The sequence below is a fragment of the Cricetulus griseus genome, chromosome 2 (assembly GCF_003668045.3).
Source record: "Cricetulus griseus strain 17A/GY chromosome 2, alternate assembly CriGri-PICRH-1.0, whole genome shotgun sequence".
NCBI classification, from domain to species: domain Eukaryota; kingdom Metazoa; phylum Chordata; class Mammalia; order Rodentia; family Cricetidae; genus Cricetulus; species Cricetulus griseus.
Window position 1 is genome coordinate 456220792 of NC_048595.1, and position 18496 is coordinate 456239287.

General features: G+C 48.0%; 1 protein-coding gene across 4 annotated transcripts in view; it reads right to left on the reverse strand.

The window, feature by feature from the left end:
• Ptprm (protein tyrosine phosphatase receptor type M) overlaps positions 1-17233 on the reverse strand; it is a 677957-nt gene extending 660724 nt beyond the window's left edge. For all 4 annotated transcript variants that reach the window (XM_027397791.2, XM_027397790.2, XM_027397789.2 and 1 more), the window contains exon 1: positions 16473-17233. In XM_027397791.2, the coding sequence (XP_027253592.1) occupies positions 16473-16545 (73 nt within the window). In that variant the 5' untranslated portion in view covers positions 16546-17233. The remainder of the gene's footprint in view (positions 1-16472) is intronic.
• Positions 17234-18496: the final 1263 nt, after the last annotated feature.

Below are 18496 nucleotides of genomic sequence, written 5' to 3' on the forward strand. Positions count from 1 at the left end.
TGAAACCACTACACAGGGTTCCTCACTTGTGATATGTTGGTGTCAAAGAGTTAACTAGAAACTTGAGGAACCTGGAGATAGACCTCTGGGCATGCCTGTGTGTGAGCATGTGTGTGTGTGTGTGTGTGTGTGTGTGTGTGTGTGTGTGTGTAGGGGGTGGCCATCTTGATTTCATTCAAGATGGAGATGGAGAGCCCCATCCACTGTGGGTGGCACCATCCCCCAGCTAAGATCCTGGACCTGTAATTGGAGAAGGAGCTGAACAGCAGACTTTCCTCTTTATCTGTTCTTGACTGTAGATCCCATGGGCAGCTGCAAGATCCTCTGGCCTTGAGTCTTCCTAGATGACAATACATGTGAGCCAGGATGAACCCTCTCTTCTTTAAACTGAATTTGTCAGAGGATTTTATCACAGCGATAGTAAAAGGAAATACAGTGAAACATTGAGGTACCACAAAACCACGACTCTACTTAGAACTGGAAACCGCAGAGCAGACAGCATTCTGTCCTCCTTTGCTCATGAAAATATGAAGAATACACTATTCAATTAATTTTATCCAGTTTCCTAAGAGCTAAGTATCGTCTTTCTAATTTACTATGTCAAGGGCTGTAAAATAGCAATAAGTACATTACAGCATTGGGCTACAACAATTTTAGAATTATTTTTAACAACATGAAAACTATACCAAACACATATATGGCATACACAAGTGGGGATGACAGCAGGGGATTTGGATCTAAGAGGTCAGAAGGAAAGGATTCCAAATCAGCTGTTCCCACTGTCGCTGTGACACTCTGAACACTCTGAGCATCAGTGCCAAGCATCTCACAAAACTAAGGGAGAAAAACAACCTCAGAGGGTCAGTAAAAGCCTCCAGGCATCATGCAATGGTCACACACCGCCACCATTGCTCCTGCACCATGCAATCGTCATACCCCCGCCACCATTGCTCCTGGAAATAGCCAAGAAAGATGGCAGAGACTGTGAGTCAGAATCTCCACCAGCAGAGCAGCTGGGGCTTTGGGAAGTCGTCCCCCTGGAGGCTGCAGATAGGTTGAATACTAGGCAATGGTGATGGTCAAGGGGCTCCAATGGCAGCGGCTATTCAGACAAGCACGTGTTCCACATAGGATCACCTCACCCCTTCACATATGAACAAAGTAACCTAGAAGCACTGCATGATGGCCACAGCCAGGATGAGAACTCACTGGGGTCTTAGGTGTGTTCCCAATAGGCTATTTCACCTTTCAAATGCCCCAGGGACAAGGCCTGGAAGTCCTGATATTTGACCGCTGAAGCAAACTCATGGATCACAGGGCACCAAGTGACCGTTCTCTGCAGATTAGCCACTGGGTTCCTTGAGGTTAATGCTCCCTCCTTCAGAAGGGAAAAAGTGGTAGGGTTGACCCTTTACTCTAGGTCTTTCGACCTCAACTTCCTTTTTTAAAATTAGAATATGGCCAGTGCTTTCCAGTTATGCTCTGTAAGGGCATGGGCATAAGGGTGCAGAGAGATCCTGAAAGGGGTCCAATCCCCCACCTCTCACATGCCAGGGAATTAGGCCAGTTTCCCTGATCGTGATCCTGGGTTGGCCTTAGGGATGGCTCTCCTCAAAAGAAACATCACCAATATAGTCCCTGTAACTCCAGCTCCAAGAGATACAACTGCAAGGGAATCTGAGTCTGTGTATGTATGTGACATACATATATACTCATACACACACTTACATATGTACACACACAATATATACACACATACTTATATACACATAGCACATACATGCATGTACACATACATACATGTACACACATGTATACGTGCACACACATACACACATACATATGCATACATACACAAATACATTCATACACACATATATGCACACATGTACACACATATATACACATACACAGGCATGTACACACATGTATGTGCACAAATGCACATATACACATACATACACTTAGGCACACACATACATACACATATGTACACATATACACCCATACATATATGCATACACACATACACATGCATGCATGTACACATGTACATACCCTTATACACACAAACACACACAGAAATATAATAAAGTAGCAAATGGTGACTTTTATGCTGTAAGTTTATGGGTAGTTTGCTGCACACTGATAGCAAATCAATGTACCTTCTTTCCAATTGAAAGAGCCTTTAGTTTTTACTGTGTCTGCATAAAATGTTGTTTAATCAGGTGATCTCTGTGCCTTTCCACCCTGTAAACTTAAACCGAAGCTTTGAGACCTTCTCCTCTGTGCCGAGAATTAAGCCATGGACTTGTACACGCCGGCCAACTTCTCTACCACTGAGACCGCCATCAATTAAGTGATGAATCCGAGAGCTACAGCGGCTATGCCATCTTCTGTGCTCTCTACCTCTGATGAGCTATAAAGGTGCACCTAAGAGGCAGAGAGGCAGGAGAATTGCCCCAAGTTCAGAGCCAGCCCGATCCATGTGGTAAATTCTAAGCCAGCTAGGGATGCAGAGTGAGACTCTTTCTTAAAAGAAAAAATAGTAAAGGAAATGTGTGCATGCAGAAAATGGGGGGTAGGGCGAGCAGAGGAGTTACATTTGGAATAGTGACTCAAATAAACAATATGGCCTGAACTCCTCCTCTGCCACCTCCACCAGCTCCCCAAAGATTTACTGCATTATTAATAAGTATAATGAGATATAAAATAAGAAACGTACATTAAAATAAGGTGAGAAAAACGAGAGACAGAGTAGGAATTAGGCCAGGGGAAGGATCCAGAAACCAGGACCAGGCCAGGGGACCGATCGGGTGTACAGCTGCTTTGGTTCCGATCCACCCTCTTCTGCTGGGAACAGCCTATTTTTCCCTGCAGCCCAATCGCAGGGCCCATCTGTACCATCAGGGAGTGGAAACCATCTTCCTATTGGAGTCCGAGGCACTTTGCTTGTAACTCCTTAGAAATACCACAGACAAAAAAGGATCCTTTGAGAATGAGACTGGAGAGGCTCTGCTCACATGACCTTTCCTGTGAGAAGAAGCAACAAAGCCCTTGATTTGTCATCCATGTGGGACAGCTTGACTGCATCTGTTCCTCGGTGTCAAAATGGCTCAGCTTAGCAGAACAGACCTTCCAGTCTGCTCCTGACACCCAAGTGGGAAAGTGTGTGTGTGTGTGTGGGTGTGGGTGTGTGTGTGTGGGGGGGTGTGGGTGTGGGTGGGTGTGGGTGTGGGTGTGGGTGGGGGGTATATTATGTAAACACTTGCCAAGAAGAAACTGTTCTTGGGAATCTCTCCTGCTCTTAGAACTAAGGTGCAAAAGAAATCTCCCCAGCAGGTCATAGAGATTTAAAATATAATACACTACCACTCAGCTCTATAACACACCAGCACTCAGCTCTATATCACACCAGCACTCAGCTCTATAACACACCACACAGCTCTATATCACACCACTCAGCTCTATAACACACCACTCAGCTCTATATCACACCAGCACTCAGGTCTATATCACACCAGCACTCAGCTCTATAACACACCACACAGCTCTATAACACACCACTCAGCTCTATATCACACCACACAGCTCTATAACACCAGCACTCAGCTCTATAACACCAGCACTCAGCTCTATATCACACCACACAACTCTATATCACACCAGCACTCAGCTCTATAACACACCACTGCTCAACATCATTCTAACCACACTACATTTATGATGTTTTTGCTTGTTTGCTTGCTTTCTACAGTTCACATACTCAGGAAAAGTTAACTGTCCTCATGGGTCCGAGTTATAATGCATGACTTATGCTCTCGGCTCATGTGACCCATGTTGAGACATTCTGACCTCGAGGCCTCTGGGTTTTCTCAGTTCAGATTATCCTAGCTACAAAGCTCCAATAAGTTTGAGAGTTTCATGTCCTCACAGCATGGTACCTAGATGTTGGATAACAGTTTCCTCCAAGTTCAAAACAGTCTGTCATCAAAACATTCCATCCTGCCGGGAAGTTCTTGAGGGAGAAAAATTGCTTCAAGAACTCCCTGAAACTAACCAGATCTACTAGGCCCCTCCCTGCCAGAGTAAACAAAAACAGAAAGCCCCTCCCAGAGGAAAAAGCCAAACAAGGTTGAGAGGAGAAAAATTGCAAAGAAAGCTCTAGACCAGCTGCCTGGAAGATGGAGAAACCAGCCGAGCTGCCTGGAAGGGGTTTAGACCAACTGTGGCACCCGAAAAGAACACTCTCCAAATCCATGCAGGCTGTACCTTGTGCTCAGTCAGGTCCCCAGGTATGTGAGCTGTCACCCATCCTGGTTTGGGTGATGCATCTGTCTTTGAGTCGTTTCTGCTCCTATAAGCAACTTCTCATCCATATTCCTGTAAGTAACCCCAATGAAACTCCCTGGTTCACCAAAATGGACTTTGGTGGTGTCTGTACTCTGGACAGTCATGGGTTCCTTATGTGGGATGAGTTACAAAAGCATGTTTCATCCCCACAGGAAAAGTTTCCTCACACAACACCACCACATAATATAGGTTCAATATATAGTGATGAATCATTGTTGTCCATTCTAAGCCTATGAAGTAAGGCTGATCTATATTGTCCCTAAACAGGACAGCTGTTGCAGGGCCTTTGGTGGCACCTGAGACTGATGGGAGAAGTCCTTCTGTGTATATGTTTATCTTATTGGTTGTTGAATAAAGAATAGGGAAGCAAGATAGGCCAGACTAGGAGAGAAGGAGGATTCTGGGAAATGTAATAAAGACAGTCGCCATGTGAGCCCGGGAAGAGAGGACGCATGCTGCTGGCATCCTCGATAAGTCTTCATAAAATACATAGATTAATAGTTATGGCTGATAATTAAGACTGAGCTAGCAAATGAGAAATCCTAGTCATTGGCTAGCAGCACTGTGCCTAACATAAGTCTCTGTGTGTCATTTGGAGGCCCTAACATGGCGGCAGAACTCAGGCGGTTGGCGGAAAGAGTTACTGTTACATAAGACTAGCAACTGTGCTGCCCAGTGCAGAAAGAAACAGCCGAGAGTCTTGGACTTAGCAGTCCCAGCCTGAGCAGACGTGCTCATGAAATCCTCCACACGCCCTGCAGCACCCCCTCCACACCCCCTCTTCACCAGCCGCCTCGGGCTCTATCGCAGTATCCCAGTATTCCCAACATGTGGGCCAACCTGAGTGATCAACAACGACCCTCTGGCCCAGGTGCCATTCTCCTGCACTGTACTTAGAGACAAGCTAAACCAAGATAGGGGTGCCAGGCAATCCTCCTGCTCTCGAAGCAACTGAAGAGACCTCATAGGCCCTTGGCTCACACACCTTCATTTTACAAATGAGGAATCTGAATGCAAAGAGATCAGCTTATCAAGGCGATGGCCTGTCGTAGGAAAGACAGCTTAATGAGCCACCTCTGCTGGAGACACATTTTGACAAGTACCTTTCTTCCTTGACCAAAATGACAAGGAAGTAAAATTTCCAAGAGTCTGAACAGACCAGAGAGGAACTCAAACCGTCAAGCCTTTGTGCTTCCTTGGGGGACCCCCTGAGGCAAACTACTCCTCACTGTCCACATGTTTCAGTGAACAAGAGCTGTGTGCAGGGAAGTGAGCCTCCCAAAATACTTCACAGATTATCTTGTCTCATGATTATCCCTGGATGAGTCATCTCCAAACACAGCTCAGATCTGGAAATGGAGAGAGCAAAAACCATGAGTGTTCTGATAACCCTCAACTGTCTTTTCCCTTCCGGCTGTTTATATCCCCCACGTTTCAGAATGATGCCACATTCATTAGAGGGACATCAACTTGGGAGCCTGGCATGGAGTACTGTTCTATAAAATAACTTGTTTCTGAATTCAGTTCTCTCTGCTGACACAAGGAAGTGTGGACTTCATGTGTGCACAGGCACATGCATGCATGTACACACGTGCGCACACACACACACACACACACACACACACACACACACACACACACACACGACTGAGTATGAGTTTAGGATATTAAATTCCTACAGGGAATCTTAGATGCTTTTTAACACTGGTGAGAGAGACTGTATTTAATTCTGCATAGGGGACATGGGTTCGAGTCCCTGCTGTCCCTCAGTATCTCCTGGGGTAGCTGCTCTTCCTGTCTTTGTGTTCCTGCTCTGTAGATCAACAGCCCTTTGCAAGCCAGGAGTCTGAGTGCTTGTCACCACAGGCAACTCAGCAGCACCTGCTCACTGCCATCTCCCATGGCAACTATCCACCTCTGTCCTTGTGGCCCCAGTAGTGTAGTGCTGGCTTTTCACGGTGCCTGATCTGAGGCAACCATTAAGCTAATTTCAGGGATTTGAGACATAACTGACATGACGAAGACATATATAACCACAATACACATTTACATATCAAGATACCTGGAACCACAGCCACCCAAGCCTCAGAAAGGGTAGAGATGTATTAACTTGAGCCCTAATAACAACAAGCAAAATTAAGCCTTTTTGACCAATAGAAATAGGAAATGTGCTTAATAAACCCACCAGATACATGGAAGATGTTCAAGGCCAATGCCTCCATCTTGACCATCACACACACAGCCACAATCCCCCAACAGGTTCCCTAACACAGCTGCATAGTTGTAGGGACATTCCAGAAGAGACTTCCCAAGGTCCCCTGGTTGTCCAGAGGTGGGAACTGTGGGTAAATGTGCCTGCTACCAGTTCTGATGACCTGAGTTCAATATCCAAGACCCACACGGTGGGAGAGAACTAGCTCCACAAGTTGTCAGACACATGCACTGTGGGAGCTAGTGTGCCTGTCCACATATACACAAACACAATAAATAAAGTAAGTAAAAAAAAAAAAATAAGCAAGTAAATAAATGTAAAAAAGTTTGGACAGATAACTAACTGGACAAAGGGATAATTCCACTTGATATGGGGTCAGGTGATGGGGGAAGTCCTCTGTGTATATATTTATCTTATTGGTTGATAAATAAAGCACTGTTGGCCAATAGGGAAGCAAGTTAGGCAGGACTAGGAGAGGAGGAGGATTCTGGGAAATGTAGGACAGGGAGAAAGTCGCCATGTGATCCCTGTGAAGAGAGGACACTTGCTGCTGGCGTCCTCTGTAAGATAAGTCTTTATAAAATATGTACATTAATGGTTATGGTTGATACTTAGGGCAGAGGTAGCAAATGAGAAATCCTAGTCATTGGCCAGCAGCACTGTAACTAACATAAGACTCTGTGTGTTGTTTGGGGGGCCTAGCATGGCAGCGGGGCTCAGGTGGCTGGCAGAAAGAGTTACGGTCAGGAGCTTTGGTCCTGACCTTAGCACCATGGGAAATGCCATCCCTGTAACCACAACCACTTCCTGTCCTAGGCAGCCATATCCCCTCCCCAACTTTTCTTCCAGAGGCGCCCTGCCTCATAGCTAAAGGCCAAGAAAAATACAGACAGATGGACGCTGATGAATCTCCCTTCTCCATGGCTGTCCATCTTCCTCAACTTCAGCTGGAAAATGAACAGGCTTTCCAGAAAGCTGAAAGTTCATGTGTGGCCTCAAACTTTAATTAGGTAAATGTCTTATAACCTTGATAACCTGTCTGTTACCATTGTGATGGATGCCTGCAGGTGTCACACCTTCAGGCCTTACGGTAGACCCAGAACATACCCAGGAATGCCAGGGTCCATGTGGGAATACACTTTACAGTCCTGGGCACACTTTCACAGTAAAAGAAGTAGAAAATACAGCTTTGGTATTACTGTCTATGTTGCCTCTCTTTGTGACGGTTTATCACCTGAGAGGACAGGACACTATAGGCAGGGGGTTAGGGTATAAATGTCATGATTCAGTCACAGCTCTACAGAAGTAAAATTAAGTTCATCTGTGTGATGGCTAATCTGGCCTCATGTGAAGAATAAGCCTGTATCCGTGTTCATGAAATATTTTTTTTTAATTGCCAATTGATGTAGGAGGGCCCAGACCAGCCACTGTGAGTGATGTCATGGGAACTGGGCCACATAAAAAACCAGAGCTTAGCAAGCCAGTGCTCCTCCAAGGCCTCTGATTCAGTTCCTGTCTCGGGTTCCTGCCCCGCTCCCCTGCATGATTGACGGTGACCTTCGGCCAAATGATTCTTTTCCTCTCCAAGTTGCTTTTGGCCACAGCGTTCACCACAGCAACAGAAAGCAAACTAGGAAAGTCCCAGGACTGAAAGGAAAGACAGAAGAGACAGTGCACACTCTCCCCATCATGGCAACTTCTCACTGGAGATGCCAGTTTCTTCTTGTTCACAAATCTGAACGTGCATGTCTGTCTGCAGGTGCCAGCCCTTCCAGTGTTCTTGGGAATGCCTCCTTTGAGAAAAGTTCTCCTGTGGGCCTGGAGCTCACCAACTGGTCTAGACCAGATAACCAGTGAGCCCTGGGGATCTTCCTGTCTTGCTCTCCCCAGCACTGGGGTACAACAGCACTGCTAAGCCCACCATTTCCTGTGAGTGCTGGGGATCAAATTCAGGCCCTTGGGCTATGAGGCAAACTATTTCCTGACTGAAGCACCCTGCCAGCCCATCCCTAGAGCTCTTTTTTATATAGCACCAACTAAGCCAAATCGCCCTGGAAAAAAGGATCACCATAAAATCTCCTGTATGATAAATTCCTGGAGGGTTTTTGTTATCAGTATTATTCCAACACTCTACTTTTTTTGAAATTATTTTTTAAAATAAATTTTTATATGTGATAAAATGACAGACTGACTTTTGCATATTTAGTAACCAAAAGGTGGCACTTTTTTACTTTTGTATTTAGTGACCAGAGTCTTTTGACGCTCATCAACAGATAGTGGCACCAGTAAACCCATGCCTGGTCCTTTTATTAAGGCTATTCCAAAGGTTTAAAAATATCAAACTTGACAGGGAAAAGGGAAGTGGTAAGCAGAAATGATTTAGCTTTCTCCTCTCCAGGGAACTCCAGTCCACATTTACTGAACAACTACTACATGTTAAACACAGCTCAGTCATGTGACCTTCTGCACTGGCAGCAATTATTTTAAAGGAATGCTTTAAACCATGTTATAACTGTATATCTAGTCAGGACATAGTGCGTGCTTTCCAGGCATGCAACTGTTACAAGAGAAGAGAGACGAAGAGGATCCCTTCACACTAAGAGTGGCCCAGGTTCCTTCTGATCCCATGAAAGCCCAGCCACGATGCCACCGAGATTCTGAAGACGGAAGCCAGGCAATGCATGAGGCCTTGGATGGCCACAGGAAGCCAGGCTGAAACATCTTTTTGGTTGTTTGTGAAATAATTTGTTTTCGCATATTGAACGAGTGATTTAAAACTGTTCACGCATCTATCGGCTCTTCTGCCTTAAAGCTCATAAAAGGTGAATATTTTGCTTTTGTGTAGGCTGTGGCATTCTCTCATCATCATTATAAAGCAATGGCCTGTTCACCTGAGGAAGGTTCTGGGGCCTTCTGCTCAAGCAGGACTCTGGCTCCTCTGCCCTCATTCGTTAGCTCCTGATGTCCTGAAATCAACGTTCACCCTGGCTGTGAGCCCACGTCCCCTGCTCTGATTCCCAGTTCTGCAGGAAGCCGCAGCCGTGTCCTCCTGTCCGTCTACCTCCCCTTGCTTGAGCTTCTATTAAAAAGTCAGAAAGGACTTGTTAGCTCTGAGTGGTGAACAGGACAATGGCTAGATTGGATTTCCAAGCAAGTTCTACTGACTTCCTACCTTTCAAACCTAAACCCACAATGCCATACATAGATAAGCTCCTGCTCGTGGAAGGACGGCTGTCCATGGAGCAACTGTGCCACACATCTGCTCGGGGGACTGCACAGCATGGGTTTTGCTGGGCTGCTCCAAAGGTTAGCAAGAACTCTGATTTGGTTTGCAAGTAACCACTACTGCTCAGTCCCACATCCCCCCTCCCTCTAGAGGGAAGTCAGCACATCAGATCAGCACCAAGGCAAGTGGTGAAGAACAGGGTGTGATCGCTGTCTTTGGGTCAGCGCTGAGTCACACCAAGGACAAGCGCCACTGAAGGAGCATCAGCTTGCACAGAAGATTTTAATTTCATAATGGGGAGTTAGAAGATAACCTATTAAGCAGGTGGAGATCTGCTAGCCACTGTCTCTTTCTTCAGCTGTAGATTAATGAGTCCAGGGTGCCTTTCCCGGCTCAGGCAGGTGGGTTTGAGGACACAGCAAGAACTAGTGATTAGTGGTAGGTCAGGGCAATAGAAGAGGCAGCAAGCAGGAGGCAGGCTAGATCCTGACAAGCCCTCTGCTTCCTAGAAAACATCCACTGAACCGTTCAAGCCAGTGTGTAAGGCAGCACAGAGGTCCGTTTCCTTTCCCTTGATTGCCAGAGATGCGGTGACCTTCTGTGGTGCCAACAGAAAGCTAGGCTCTGATTTCAGATACGCTCGGCTACACTTCAAACAGAAAACAAGAACCCTTTATTTTCTATTTGGAAGCTAAGTTTATTTCCAAAATCCAAGGTTCACAGTTCGGCACTAAAGTCCCCACCGTCACACAGTGAGTCTCCAGGTTGCCCTCAGAGAAGGCCCTGCCTCTTTAATTTCTGGTGGATTTGGTGGGAAGTCTAAGAAGTTGGACAGCTTTTTCAAGTGTCGCAGCTTCTCTCCCTGACCTGACGCCATCAGGGGCCATGGAAGCAGCAGGTGGACAGTGAACATTTACGTGAATGAAGGGTACTGTTTTAATAGGCACATTGGGGTGGCTGCTTCCTACAAGAATCCAACAAATATTAGTATCTTCTAACACTTCCAACCTGGAGAAGGTTCTAATGGCCGGACATGACAGTGCAATTTAATTCAAACTTTGCATTAAATAAAAACGTAGGACTCATCTGAGCCATGTCTTCTTCGACCCCTTTTGTGTTTCAGCCCTGCAGCAGGCTAGGAGTCAGCCTGCTATCTGAAGTGTCCCACCCCACATCTGTCTGTCTGTGAAGCAAATGCAGCGGGCAGACGAGAAAGAAGTCATGCTCATTGTATCTCTAGCTCCAGTTTTCTTTCAGCTGCAGTCAGGGAGTCTGACTGATCATCTGGCTTATTTTACAGTCCTGTCTCTTAGATCCCCAGGCCCACGGGCATCCCCTAGAGTGCTGGTTCTAACAGAATGCTGGCCTCTGCCCCTGGGGTTTTCTGGCTAGAGAGCTGAGAACCTGAAAGTTACCCATGCTCCCAAATGCTGCTGCTGCTGCTGCTGCTGCTGCTGGCCCATGAACCACACTTTAGGATGCCCGGTATCAAAACAAGTTGTCTCAAACTGTGGTCACAAGACAAGATAACTTGGAGATGCCCTGAGGGCGCCTGCTGTATGGCAAGAGCCATCCGAACCACATGGCTGGGCTGAAATGATGGGTCCAGGTGGCCCTGCCCACACTGAGTTTGGAGACGCCTATCCCAGAGCCACGGAAAGGCAGGAGGAGGGCACAGGGCTGCCTGCACAGAAGTGACATTTGCCATCAAGAGTGACATCTCTTCTGTCTTAGGAACCCACTTCTCTTAGATCCCTCCTTAACAGCCACGGACCTACCCGCAGTTCCTCTCCAGGGCCTGCCATCTTACTAAATACTTCCCCCCTCCTCCTGCTTTCTGTTTTTATTCTTCTCCCTCACACTCCCAGACCCTTAATTATACCCTGGACTTGCCAGCTGCCCCACCAAAGGGAAATGGGGTACTTTGTGGGGCAGGAAACTTGGTGACTACATCCTTCCTTCTCCCCACCCAACACAGACAGCCCTACTTATTTTTCTCTGGTGTTTTTTTTCCCCTTTTGGTGAAAGTTATAGGGTGAATTCTGGCTTTCTGATGACTAAACCTAAAATGTCTACAGTACCAGAGAAGCTATGTCCTCTTACAAGAGAAGGCTCACGGCATTTTGGATCTTTTAAAAATGTTTCATTAGTGATGTGAAAAGGAGGCCATAATTAAACCTTCCCTGGCTTATGAGATAAGCCTATTAGCAGTCCTGCAATGTATTCACAGAGATAGGAACACAGAAAGACACAAAACTGAGGAAATTGGGGGAAAGGTTGGCTTTCAAAAGTAGGAATCTTAGAATGAATGAAAACTATGCTGTAAATGTCACCCAAGAATGTCTTACATTTAGAAAGTTCTTAAGAAATAAAAAGTATTTAACTCATGGGGCTAGAAAGATGGCTCAAAGTTAAGAGCACCTGCTACTCCAGAAAGGACCTGAGCTTGGTTCTCAGCACCTATGTGCAATGGTTTATAACCATCTGTACCTCCAGCTCCCAGAAGATCTCATACCCCCTTCTGGACTCCTTGGGTATCAGCAGACACATGGGCAGACATGCGCATATGTAAACAGACACACACCCATAAAAATAATCACTATAAAAGTGAAAGTACATTTAACTCAGTTAAAATGCCTGCTCATCCTACTGAAATGGAAAAGTGTATACTTCCAAGTATTTAAATAATATAGCATCTTAGGAAATGCAATGAAATCTAAAACAAAAATCTCAAAATAAACAATATTAATATAAAACACAGCTGCTCCACAGAGTGGATACAGACACCCTAATAACACAGAAAAATTCACTGCAGTCTGTGAGAGACTTAAATATATCCATGGATTTTAGGAGACAATTTTCCTGGATATATTGATATTGGAAAACCAACTTCTCCCAAATCTAAAGACTATGATTCATTCATATATGGCTCATATCATCTGAAGACATAATTAAAATCACCAGTTCCTTAAGGAAAAAAAACATTTAGAAATATTCCAGTTATGTATCCAAGCATCCATCCTGCACCCTATGCCAGGAGTTTCTTATCTGAAAACCCATAAAATAACCCTATACAACATAGACTAAAACCTGTAATTTCCCACAACAGGACGATTTATTATGCTCAAGCAATTCTTCACAAACACCCAACACCAAGAATATAACGCTGTAGTCATTTCCTGACATACTCCTTTCCATCTCACTGATTGAAACTTGAAGTATTTCTTCCTATCAATTACCCCATGAATACAGCCCCAAAATGTAAAATGTCATGACAGAGGTTATCTAAAAAGGACAAAACATATCAACCTGCTAAACAGATCCACTCACTGCCTCTGGGTAAGCAGTCCTCTGCAAGGCTGCACTGTGAAATTGCTTTATACTCACACAGGAGTTGCAAAAGCTGAACCAAGAGTTCAAGTGCCCCCTCCACATAGCTTCCATGGTGCTAACACCTTTCGTAACCAGAGTAACATTACCCACACTGATAAAGGAACGGTAGGCATCCCAAGGCTATCAAACCCAGCACAGACTTTAGTCAGCTTTCCACAGTTTCCTCACTAGCATCCTTGAAAGATTCAAAACTAAACTTATGTCGGGGGCCCCACGTTAACAAAGTTTTGCTGGCTTAATATATCCCCAAAACCAGAGTCGAATGGAGAGCCAATCCTGCTCTGTTTCTGCAAGCCAGAGTTTTCCAAGAATCACACATCAGTCTCCCTCCTGTGTAGAATTAAGCACTTCACTGCCAACACTTAAGACAAGTTGGCTTTTTTAAATGGGGTTAAAGAGGAATGGCTCGCCGACTCCTTGGCTCCTCACCATGGAAGAGGGTTGCTTAAGCAATGCTATTTACCTCTCCTCGTGCTTTTATCAGTGTCTTTTTACAGAAGATATTTTTCTAATAATCTAAGCCTAAAGACAGACAGCTAACTTTGCTATTTTGCCTAACAGTTTACAAGGGTAAAGATGGAAAATACTTTCCAAGTGAAATATGCATGGATTATAAAATCTGCATGGACCAAAAGCTTAATTCTTTTACCTTCTGCTGAATCAATTTCTGACGTCTGGAATAAAAAGGAAGAACAAGCAGCCTAGCCCACTTCTAGAGTCTATAAATGACTGATAATGAGCCTTAAACTCCAAACGCATTCTAAAGAGAAAGGGGAGCGATGCTGAAGAAGCAGGACAAAAAAAATGAATGCGTAAACTTGATGGTTTGGTCCCTGAGATGGACACCAAGAGGAAAATGCAAGCCCAGGAGGGCAGGGGCTGGGGATGGAACCCCGAGCTTTGACCATCCAGGTCCAGACCTCAGCCACTGAGCTACAATCAAAGCCTGCCTTTCTGGAATCACGCTCTCCATCCTTTTCATGACAGTAGCTTCATACACAATTTCAAAGCTTGCTAAAGGCAGTGAGCCACACTGGTAACTCATTAAGTAAGCGTGTTGTCATGTCCAAGGCTTCAAGTTAAGTCTTTTGTGAGAAGGGGGAGGGCTCACTTTATCCTCAAGGAGCTTACAATCTAGCTCTACCAATGTTTCATTGTATTCCCAAACCAGGTGAAAGGCAGCCAGCTACCTCAGAGCTGTAGGAAGAAGGAAATGCCAGTGTCACAGTAGCAAAAACAATCTTCTCAACACACACAAAATAAACTCAACAGCCATTCCTTTCCCAGGGCAGTCTGCTCCTGGCCTCTGTGTTTTCCAAAAGCCAAAGTGGGGGGGGGGGGGCGCAAACAGGAACACCTTGCCAACTTCAAAGTTGTAAGTTTTCAATGTTTCTAAACAATCATTTGTATACAGCCTTCTTTCCCTTCTCCCCACTAGCATAAAAAGATAACTCTAGCTTCCCAAAGAAGAAAGAGAAGGCGCCTCCAGTCAGTATATGTCCACAAATAGAAATGTAATTTTTTTTCCCCAAAAGGAAGACCGGGATAAACGTTAGCAAAAGCTTGGTTTGAAGGGTTGATTACTCTATCTTTAAGAGTACCACTGAGCCATATAAATACTTTTGTCCACCTTACACACAGTTTAAATCTCCATCACAATGATATTTGACACAGCTTAAATGTAAACAGACCCCCATCTAAGAGAGACAGGCATATTAGTAAAGAGAAAACATCACCAACGTCTTCAAACTTAGCTTTTAATACCAACGAGTTACAAGGCTTCCAAATGAGCGCATTCGCTAATAACACAACCAAAATCTGTATCCGCTTGTGTGCCTGCATTAACACACGTGCAGTTTTCACATTGTTAAGGAGATACTGAGGTAGGGGCAACAACATTCTCTATTAACAGTCAGTGGTTTCAGCAATGCACACAGCACTGCTAAGCATCCGCTCCCTTCATCTCTGCCACCAACTGTTGTCAAGGGTCTCAGTACCCAGCTCGTATAGCCTGTGCCCTATGATTACAAAACACCAACGTCTCAGGATGCTCAGAAAGTCAAACCTGATGCTTTCACTGACCAGAGGTCTATGTGGCTTTCACATTTGTAAACGTAATCTTACTTTAATGAAAGTTCCCTTCGCAAAAAAAAAAAAAAAAAAAAAAAAAAAAAAAAATAAGCCCAATTTACTCAGCCACCCCCTCCCCGAAAAAAAAAACATAGAACCCCATTTTGTAACTCCTGTTCAGGTCAAATGCAGCCTTTTTATTAAAATAAAAATGCAAATCACCACTGACACCATTGTGTGTGGACATTCACGAAACTAACGAACACGACAAAGCGTGCGCGTGTTGTCAGCGTTTGCCAAGCATCCACGTGTGTCCTCTTGGGACAGAAGATCCTAGAAGTAAGCCCTGGGACTGGGTGCCAGCTTCGGTCTCGCGCCTGACCCCTGACTCCTCTCAAAGACCCTCCATTTCCACCAAGAGCTCCTCAGGGCTCGCAACGCCTGGCTGTGCGCAGCCTCAGGCTGGCTTGGTGCACACAGCCTGTCCCCTCGGTTCAGCTGAGACCCCCCCCCCCCCCCCGCAGCCCGGCGGGGTTAGCAAGTTGCCAAGGCCGCGGCAGCCCTCCAGTAGGGAGGCCGAGGCTGGGTTCCGGGCGCCCAGCCACAGTGGCCAGGGCTAGGGGAGCTACAGATTCCTCTAGGGTCGCGGAGACCTCCCGCGGCGCAGATAGGGAACCGCTGTCACAGCGTAGCCGCGCAACCGCGGGGACCCGCGGAGGTCGCCCACCGAGCCGGGCAGGGGGCAGCAGGGAGGTCAGGCTTCGGGAGAACGCCCGCTATACCACGGGTTCCGGAGATCGCCGCGGGCGCAGCCAAGCACCCGAAGCCCATGCCCGCCGCCACCGGGGTCGAGAGGCCCGCGCAGCGCCTACTCCCGGCGGCTGCAGCTGGGAACTTCAGGCAAAGTTTTCTGCCGCTCCTGCCCGGGCGGCCCAGGGACTCGGAGCCCGGAGCACAAGTCCAGGCCCTGAGGTGACAGGGGCCGAGATGGGGGTCCGGGCTCCTGGCTTGTCCTGCGGGCTGCAGCGTGCGCTGCACGGGTCTTCGGGGCTCGGCGGCGGCTGCTTTGCCTCCGGCCATCGGCCAGCCCGGCTCACCCGCTAAGCGATGCCGGGTCCTGCGCGCCCCAACCCGGCCCCGAAGCTCGCCTCGGACTCTCCCACCCGGGGAACGCTTACGTCCCATGCACCCTGGCAACGGCAGGGGCGGCCGGCTTACCTGAAAACGTCTCCCCGGCCGCAGTTAGCAAAAGTCCAGCCAAAGTCACCAGGCAAGTCCCAAGTGTCCTCATGGTGCTGAGTGCGCGCCGGGCCGCCTCGGAGCGGCGGCGGCCGCTAGACGCGGGAAGCCGAGGGGGACGCGAGCCTACACCGCAGGCTGCCAGGGTAGTCGCTCCAGCAGCGAAACACCCGATCCCAAAGTGGCAACAGTTGCACAAGTCCGAAGTCCCGCGGTTCCGGGGCCTGGGGACCGTGTTCTGGGTCCTCCTGCCCTCCCTCTGGCCCCCGCTTGGAGTCTGGCGCCGCTGGGAGAGGGAGCGGAGGGCGCGTCCGCCGAGCCCAAATCCTCGCTGGGATCCGGCGCTGCGCCCGCCGAAGCGCTGCCCCTGCTCGGGACCGAGCCGCCCGCGGCGCCGTGGCCGTGGCCGTGGCCGCGATCGCGCGCTTGCAGCCCGCCTCCTCTGCTCCCGCAGACCCAGCCACCTCGGGCGGCGGCGCGCCGAAGGCCGAGCCCACGCCGGCTGCGCGCGGGGCTCCTGCTCCGCGACTGACTGGCGGTGCCCCGCAGGCCGGCTGGAAGGAGCCCACGTCACGGCCGGGCCGGAGCCGCCGCGGCCCGCTAGAGGGCGCGAGCGCCCGTGTCCCCGGCCCGGGGCCAGCTCGGCCTGCGCGGCGCCTGCGGGCTCCGTGGGGCGGCCACCGCCAAGATGCGGGCGCGACCCAGCGGGCAGGAGCAACCGCCCGGGGCGCCACCCTGGACCCTAGCTCGCCCCGGCAGCGCCTCGGGTTTCCCACGCTGGCCTCAGGGACCGCGACCGCGCCCCAGCCAGAAGTTTGTCCCGGGTCACCGGAGGCGAGCAGGAGTTGGAGCGCGCCAGGCACGGGGCGGCCGTGTTCCCGGCGGCGGCTGCTGGCTTGCGAGCGTCGGGAAGGAGCGAGAGCCGCCAGCGCCCTGGGCCGCTCGATCAGCAGCTTGCAAGGGGCACGCTCGCTGCCGTGCCCGAGCCTTGCGCCCGGGAAGCCGAACGCGCTTCTGCCGCTCCACTGCGTCCTGTGGCCGCTAGAGTGGGGCCCGGAGCTCGCAAGGCAGCAGTCGCAAGGAACCAGGGGTTGGGCAGAACTGGTGATTTCTGTGTCTGATGGAAATGGAGAGTGAATCAAACAATGTCTTGATATAATTTTAATTTGAGATCCGATGTGACTGTTAAGAGAACAAGAATGCTACCAATGATTAAGTTTAAAGCAAAATTCAAGTTTTTATTGCAATTCTGTGGGGTTTTTCGTTTTGGTTTTGTTTTTGTTTTTGTGGTTCTTCATCTTGCTCAGAGTAACCCCATTGGGGCACCTGTTGGGCTATTTACCAACCCAACTGCAGGCAATCGTGTTTAAATTAGGATCACAATTTGTGTTCTAACTGATAACACTTAAGTAGGTTAGTGCCCAGTGCCCGGAGCCTGAAGCTCTGCCCGCTGCTCCCCCCGGGAGGATGCTCTGCTAGGTTGTCACTTGCTCTGTGTTGTTTCAAAGGCCAAAGAAATAAATGAACCCCGCAGGCCTGTAGTTGAAGGTGGGGCCCACAACCAGCCGATGATGACTTTCGCTTTCAATCATCTCCCAGAGCCAGTGTGGACACCCAGAGGACTTCTGTGTCTGCCAGGCCAAACGCATTCCGAGTAGAGTATTTTCTTTGGGAATTCTATTCAGGAGGTCCTCCCTGTGAGGCCCTTCCTTTAGAAGTCTCCACGTAAATGACTTGTTTAACACCATCCAAATCACCTTTTGCCTTTATCCGATAATGAGCCTGCCTGCAGGGGGCGGGGGGAGGGAGGGGGGCTTATCCTGAACTTGGAAGGGAAATTCTGAAGTCTCATACTCACTGCAACAGAATCAACAAGTGACGAGGTCTAACCCGGCCTTTTTGTTGAAATTATACTTCATTAGATGTGTCGAAATTGCTTTTTGAAAGTGAATGATGACAGATCCCTCCACCCCTGACATTTTGATGCTGGTAGGAGCATCCAT